The 7,019-nt window shown below is 39.4% G+C and overlaps 2 protein-coding genes across 3 annotated transcripts; one reads left to right on the top strand and one right to left on the bottom strand.

Moving 5' to 3' along the window:
- Positions 1 to 2,010: 2,010 nt before the first annotated feature.
- Positions 2,011 to 3,583, top strand: LOC105566751 (peptide chain release factor 1-like, mitochondrial). Of its 2 annotated transcripts, none has more exons than XM_012021001.1 (2): positions 2,011 to 2,139; positions 2,562 to 3,583. In XM_012021001.1, the coding sequence occupies exons 1-2, from the start codon at positions 2,055 to 2,057 to the stop codon at positions 3,464 to 3,466; spliced, it is 990 nt and encodes a 329-aa protein (XP_011876391.1). In that variant the 5' UTR covers positions 2,011 to 2,054; the 3' UTR covers positions 3,467 to 3,583. The 2 variants fall into 2 exon arrangements, with proteins under 2 accessions (XP_011876391.1, XP_011876390.1); XM_012021000.1 differs by having other exon boundaries at positions 2,058 to 2,492.
- On the bottom strand, positions 3,505 to 7,007 carry LOC105566752 (histone deacetylase Rpd3-like). Its single transcript, XM_012021003.1, has 9 exons — positions 6,848 to 7,007; positions 6,116 to 6,228; positions 5,878 to 5,995; positions 5,414 to 5,787; positions 5,157 to 5,304; positions 4,796 to 5,081; positions 4,474 to 4,702; positions 4,270 to 4,372; positions 3,505 to 4,192 (listed from the first exon to the last, which is right to left on the bottom strand). Exons 1-9 carry the CDS (start codon positions 6,891 to 6,893, stop codon positions 4,122 to 4,124), a joined length of 1,488 nt encoding a protein of 495 aa, XP_011876393.1. The 5' UTR covers positions 6,894 to 7,007; the 3' UTR covers positions 3,505 to 4,121.
- Between the last annotated feature and the right edge of the window lie 12 nt (positions 7,008 to 7,019).

Below are 7,019 nucleotides of genomic sequence, written 5' to 3'. Positions count from 1 at the left end.
TTTAAAGCATCAACGTGTAGAGGCGTGTGTAGATCCTTAAGTCCCCTATAGGATAAATAAGCTGGAGAAGCTTCAATTGTCCCCAATGAACTATACTGCAAAATGTTTACTGCAATGCTTAAAGGCCGGGCATGAAAAAAAGAATTAGATTGCTAGACACCCATTTTTTCTCTGTCTAGACAGAAAAAGAAACGAACGTTGAGCAACCTATAATTTGTTTTTTTGCCCGACCTCTAAGCATTGCAGTAAGCATTCTAATATAGTACAGACATGGTTATTCAATTGGGCTCCTCGATGAACGTAGGTGTAGTTTTTTAAATGCACTGCCACGATAAATACGCATTAATTATACATAAATGTTTAATGCGGGACAAATATGCGCTTTAAATGTGCATGTACAATTCGCATTTAATGCGAATTTTAATGCACATTTAGAGCGCATTATACGTGCATTGGCGCTCCTTGGGTACATACTAAAGCGGGGAGCGCACACTTTTGTACAAGTGCATAAGCATATAACATAACGAATTTGACTGGTCTATAAGCAAATGCGTAAAGGCGCAATTTCACGTGCTGCTGAAATAAGCAAGTGGAGCGACAGATCTGTCGCTCTTATTTCAGCGGCAAAAATTTTGTAGTTTGAACAGTTTCAACTACAAAGTTAACGCTCAAGCGTTGTACCACAGTATAACCAGTAGTGGCACTCGCTCTTTTGTTTCACGTTCGCGCCGATCCGTACTGCGCATCCGACATGTTTTTATTCTGACCAATCACAGGATTTTTGTACGTGTGTTAGTGCAAAGTCGGTGTGACATTGAAAAATTTGCTGTGTTGACGAATAACGCGTTAATACTTTTATACGTTGGAGCAAGTAATTACATTAATTACTTTTATTAGAACATTTTTTTTCATAGGCCATTTCCATTTACAATAAATAATGTACGCTAGTTCGTATGTGCCTTTCCTGGATACGATCCTGAAAAGGGCCCAGGCACTTTTAGCCGTTGATACACTGTTGGGGCGATTAAAAACATGGCGGAAAATTGAGAACGCCCAGATCAAAGGTACCGACAGAGAGTGGGCATACTGGTTATACTGTGGTTCCGCTCTATGAGTTTGCACCCTTAGTCCCAGCCTACAATAGATGATTTAAGCCCTAAGCTTTAAGAAATTGGCCAATCACGGTCAAGTATGAGAAGAATGCGCGACTGTGATTAGTCAATTTCTTAAGGCTTAGGGCTTAAATCTCTATTGTAGACTAAGTCTAAAGCCCGTATCAGACTACGGATTGGGATTGGGATTAGATTGAAATTTGACCAATCAGAGTAAAAGTTACTGAACTTGGGATTAGTAAACTTTACTGTGATTGGTTAAATTTCAATCTAATCCCAATCCCAATCCGTAGTCTGATACGGGCTTTAAAGCCTCCGCTACAATGATTCTCGGTTCTGTCTACAATGGTCGTAGTCGTAGTCGCTCGATAAGAATTGACCAATCGCAGTCGATTATTCTTACGACTACGACTTTACGACTTCTATGTAGACGAGGCTTTAAGCCTCCGCTACACTGATTCTCGGTTCTGTCTACAATGGTCGTAGTCGTAAGAATAATCGACTGCGATTGGTCAATTCTTATCGAGCAGCTTAAGTCCCAGTCTACAATAGATGATTTAAGCCCTAAGCTTTAAGAAATTGGCCAATCACGGTCAAGTATGAGAAGAATGCGCGACTGTGATTAGTCAATTTCTTAAGGCTTAGGGCTTAAATCTCTATTGTAGACTGGGACTTAAGCCTCCGCTACAATGATTCTCGGTTCTGTCTACAATGCGAGTCGCAGAGTCGTAGTCGTAAGAATAATCGACTGCGATTGGTCAATTCTTACTTTGCGACCATCGATACAACTGTACGACCATTGTAGACAGAACCGAGAATCATTGTAGCGGAGGCTTTAAGAATTGACCAATCATAGTCGACTATTCTTACGACTGCGACTTCACGACTTCTATGTAGACGAGGCTTGAATGGTATTTAAAAGAGGCAACTTTGAAGGGCAAGATGGCGCAACCGCACAATCTGTTTATCCCGTGCATGCGGTGCACGTGCTCTCAACTTTGGCCAACAAAATCGGGAGAGTCGCGCGGTACTGTATTATTATACAGACTCGCAGTATGTCCTTGCTAATGCGAAGATGCAAATTCGACGGTTACTGGCGATACCCGAAGCTCGTGAATCGGATAAAGTTTCACGAGCTACGCGTTTCGTCGTCGACTAACAACTTAATTTGGACCTGGAGAAATTTTTCTAATGCGCACGCGGCACCGAGTGTTTTGGACGATAGGACTAAAAAGTTTTTAAATTATCTCGCGAACGAGTACAAAAACAATTCCTGGAAGAATAATCACTTGATCGATTTTGTCGATTTAAATGCTTCCGGTGACTTATTGAGCGAAAGACTACAGCTCGTAAAAGATATTCAGAATTTACATGATTTAGGTAAATTACACAAATATTCTACAATGCCGTTATTCGCAATTGTTGACAACGACAAATTTCTTTTTACAGGACAGCAGGATACAGAGATGAAAAAGTTGGCGGAGGAGGAAGAAGCGTTGTACGAGGAACAATTGAATAAACTTGACGAGAGATTATTGAACACGATACTGACAAACATGTACAAAGATTCGTATGACAACATCATTGTCGAAATAACGGCGGGTGTCGGTGGTCAGGAAGCAATGCTGTTCGTCAAGGACTTGTACAATATGTACATAGGCTACGCAAAGTACCTAGGTTTGGATTCTGAGGTAATCGACATAGAGATGACCGATAACAAGGGCATTAGACACGTCAGTATTATGATATCTGGCGACCAAGCCGACAAGTTCCAACACGAGGGCGGCGTACACAGAGTACAGCGGGTGCCAGCCACAGAAAAATCGGGCAGAATACATACCAGCGCTGCCTCGGTGGCAATTTTGCCGGTGCCATCGGAAATACAGATTGCGATCAACGAGAAAGATTTGAAAATTGAGACAAAAAGGTCGTCCGGCGCAGGTGGTCAGCATGTGAACACCACCGATTCCGCTGTGAGGATAACGTATCTACCAAGCGGGCTAAGTGTTACCTGCGAGGTACACAGATCGCAAGATAAGAATAGAAGCATGGCTATGAACAAACTGAAGAGTATTCTGTACGAGCAGCAATTGAACAAGCAAACGTCATTCATTACCGGGTTGCGGCAAAAGCAAATGGGAATGGGACTCAGGAACGAGAAGATCAGAACGTACAATTATAATCAGGATCGCGTAACTGACCACAGGCTAAGTCAGAATGGGACACTCTATAACTTGACGGAGTTCATGCAGGGCGGAACGGCTCTAGAGGAATTGGAGAATCGATTACAAAATCATATACGAATGAAAACTCTGCTAGAAATAGTCAAAAAGCTTGAGACACAGTCAAAGTGATGCTAATCTTTTCCTCAATCTCATTTTGATATAAAAGATTGTATATAGGCTTCATTTATATAAGCAAGTCATTGTACAGAAGACATTATGATCGAATATATGTATATAATACTGATACATCCTCATTCATCTTTCGATGGTGATATAATTTACGTTTACTTTGGTAGTGTGCAACACAGACTTGATAACTTTTATATATGCACACGTATTTATATATAAAAGTTATATACGTATATTGTATATGTCGGTCGAATTTCTTACTTTTACATTTATTTATTTTTATCTTAGTTACGCAATTTAAAGCAATTTTACTTATCTTATTAAATACAAAAGTACAAATACAATAATATACAAAACCTATACGTTTATGATTTCGTTTCTGGATCAGCGCTTGTTTCTAACTCATAAAAATTGTGGAAAATATTCTCGTTACTGACATATCCATACTTTTTTTTTATATTTAAGTTTCATATATGCCTTGTCTTAAACAGATTGCACAGCTATCCGAGACTTCAACACACAATAGGATAGCGATCTCATCAAAATTTCCATTACTCCATTATTTCTATATTTAAGTAATCTAAATGTATTTATACTAAATTTTTAAATAGGGACTTTTGTACTCGTGCAGATATGCGAATTTTGAAGTTACTTATCAAAGATTAATTCCGCTCTCTTTCTTTTGCTCTTCATTCATGAAATTGGCCTTATCATCCTTTTCATTTTCTAGTTAAACAGAAATATTTAATATAATGATATGTCGGAATGTTAATTTGCAAAAATATAAAATTAAAAATTAATACCTTTCAGCTCTGATTTCATATCGTGCTCTTTTGTCATATTAATATTCATAATGCGCATATCCATTTCGTGAGTCTTTTCCAATCGCAACCGCTTCGTAGGTCCCTTTAATATGAAAAAAAGTCAAAACTCGTAATATCTACAATGTGGCTTCCGCATTAAAAAACGAATAATTATCAGACAGATTAGTATATAGAGATTATTACCTTGTACAATCTGTTATCTCTTCGTCCACCTTCACCTTCATCTTCACTATCGCTGTATTCATTATCACGTTGTATTCTTTTATCTAAATCACGCTGAGGCAGTCTTTCGTCAAGACTCATCTTTTCTTCCATTTCCGTATCTTCAATAATGGCACCATCCTCTGGTATTGCCTGAACTTGTACACCAGGTGCATGAGGCAACATTCTCAGATTTTCAAACAGCCTTGTTCTACGATTATTAAAAAGGCGATTACGAGTTGGTTAATTCGCAATATACACAATAGTAACAAAACTACATGTAAAAGCGTAAGTTGAAACTTACTTAATTTTGTCTAGGTATTCGGTAGTATTTTGATTTGTCATGTTTGAAGGACTAATGTGCAGTTTAAAGTCAGGGCCAAAGTATTCGAAGTAATCGTTGTATGGAAGCTCGTTAGCGATTTCACATCCGAGAGCCACCGATGTCTCATATGTCCAACATCTAGACACATTTCTGATGGTATAACCACCACCTCCCACCATCAGAAAAGGTAAATTGTATTTCTTCACAAATTCTACGCATTTGCCGTGACCCCTCACAGTTAAATTGAAGCATCCCAATCGATCGCCTTCATTGGTTAATAATCGCATTAAAGTTGTGCAATTTTATTGCGAGACAGTAGCTTCTTTTGAAAGACTTTTACCTGTCAGTGAGTCTGCGCCACATTGTAAAACAACAGCGGAGGGTTGAAACGTCTCCATCACTTTAGAGATGATAGGAACGAATATTGATTCATAGCTATCATCATTCATGCCATCTCTTAAAGGTATATTAACTGCATAGTACTTTCCCTATTAGTAATAAGAGGAAAAATCAAACCGTATATATTTAGCGACGCTTTAGTATTCCAGGCAAACAGAGAAATTGTGAACATTATTACGTTTTAATAAATCTGTTTACCTTCCCTGCTCCCATATCACGAAGATCTCCCGTTCCAGGGAAATACTCGCCGTACTTGTGAAACGAGACTGTCATCACTCTATCAGTCGTATAAAAAGCCTCCTCTACACCATCGCCATGATGAATGTCGATGTCGATGTACAAAACTCTCTGATGATATTTTAGCAGTTCCAAGATTCCAAGCACAATGTCGTTTACATAGCAAAACCCAGAGGCTTCGCTCTTCTTTGCGTGATGTAAGCCACCGCCCCAATTGACGCAGATATCGGAGGCTTGCTTGTTGAGCTTTACAGCGGCGGCTACAGATCCACCGGCTGACAATTGACAAAATTCGTACAAGCCATCGAAAACGGGGCAGTCCTCTCCTACATTAACTGTCGCCCATAATAAAAAGGAGTATTAAAATGTTTCGGCACATAATATCAGACGTAACCAATGCTACTCGTACAATAACGTGTACTTACATCGTTGCATCTGCTTGTTGTATTCTGCCATATTGTCTGGCCGTATTGATCGCAGAAATCTGATATAATCGTCGCTATGAAATTTTGTCATTTCTTCTGCTGTAGCTTTATGAGGTCGCTACACAATAACGATTAACATACGTACATTATAACAGCCATATTCCAACTTTTGATAGAAAACTATAAGTAAACGAAAGACAAATATGCAAACGGGAAATAATCATAAGGAAATTCTTACATATATCTCCATTTTTCTGTAAAGACCGTAGTTCAAGAGTAGATTGTGCGTCATCCTTATACGATGTGGCTTCATAGGATGCCCTTGGCCGTAATAATAATTCCCGATATCACCTGGAATTGAAACGACACACAAATGGAAGAAACACATAACTAAATCAGTCAAGGCAGCGTGTAAAGCCTCAAATTTGTCATTATCAACGATTGATGTGTTCCAGTGAAGACTACAGTGTACCGGAATACATTTGAGAATCTCTCGCAACTTTCTACAAAAAAAACCGTACAAATTTTCATTGTGCCGGCTACATCGTCGATTCACGCAGAAAATATCTCTGGGAAACCATAATATACATATCGAGAAAAATAACTGCATTGAGGTTTATTGTAGAGGCACGATAATGCTGGAGATACTTGGGTGTACGACTACCGTATAACCGAGAACGACTGACGCTACGGTCGCGCGATAGCACAGCTGAGAGCCTGTCGGCTTAACGACACAAAAATCGTATTATCGGACGTAACAAGCGTACAAATCTTAGCCTGTCGCACCGAAACAATCGTTCTTCGTAATATACTTTGTATTTATCGTCGATCAAACGAAAAGTGAGCCGATCAGCGGCCGAATGTCGAGCCAGATGAAACAGAGGCGGTGCATGAGTGTAAGTGGTGCAAAAACATCTCGAGTCTCCAAGGTGTATTTCCGTAGTTTTACAATGACTTTCTTGGTACTTACTATCATAGTAGTAGCAGACGTGTTTCTTTAACGGTTGCATGGCCATTCCTACGGGTCCTACTCAGATTAAACTCGGAGTAATCGTTCGGAGCGGAATTACACGAAGATCATGGGTAGTGGCTCATAATGATTACTACATTGGACTGCATGTGCTCGAACTCGCTTCGATTCG

Source organism: Vollenhovia emeryi, unplaced genomic scaffold (genome assembly GCF_000949405.1).
Source record: "Vollenhovia emeryi isolate VEMERY1.0 unplaced genomic scaffold, V.emery_V1.0 DF939142.1, whole genome shotgun sequence".
In the NCBI taxonomy this organism is placed as follows: Eukaryota; Metazoa; Arthropoda; class Insecta; order Hymenoptera; family Formicidae; genus Vollenhovia; species Vollenhovia emeryi.
The sequence above is the reverse complement of the archived record's forward strand: the minus strand, read 5'-3'. Positions and strand labels throughout refer to the sequence as shown.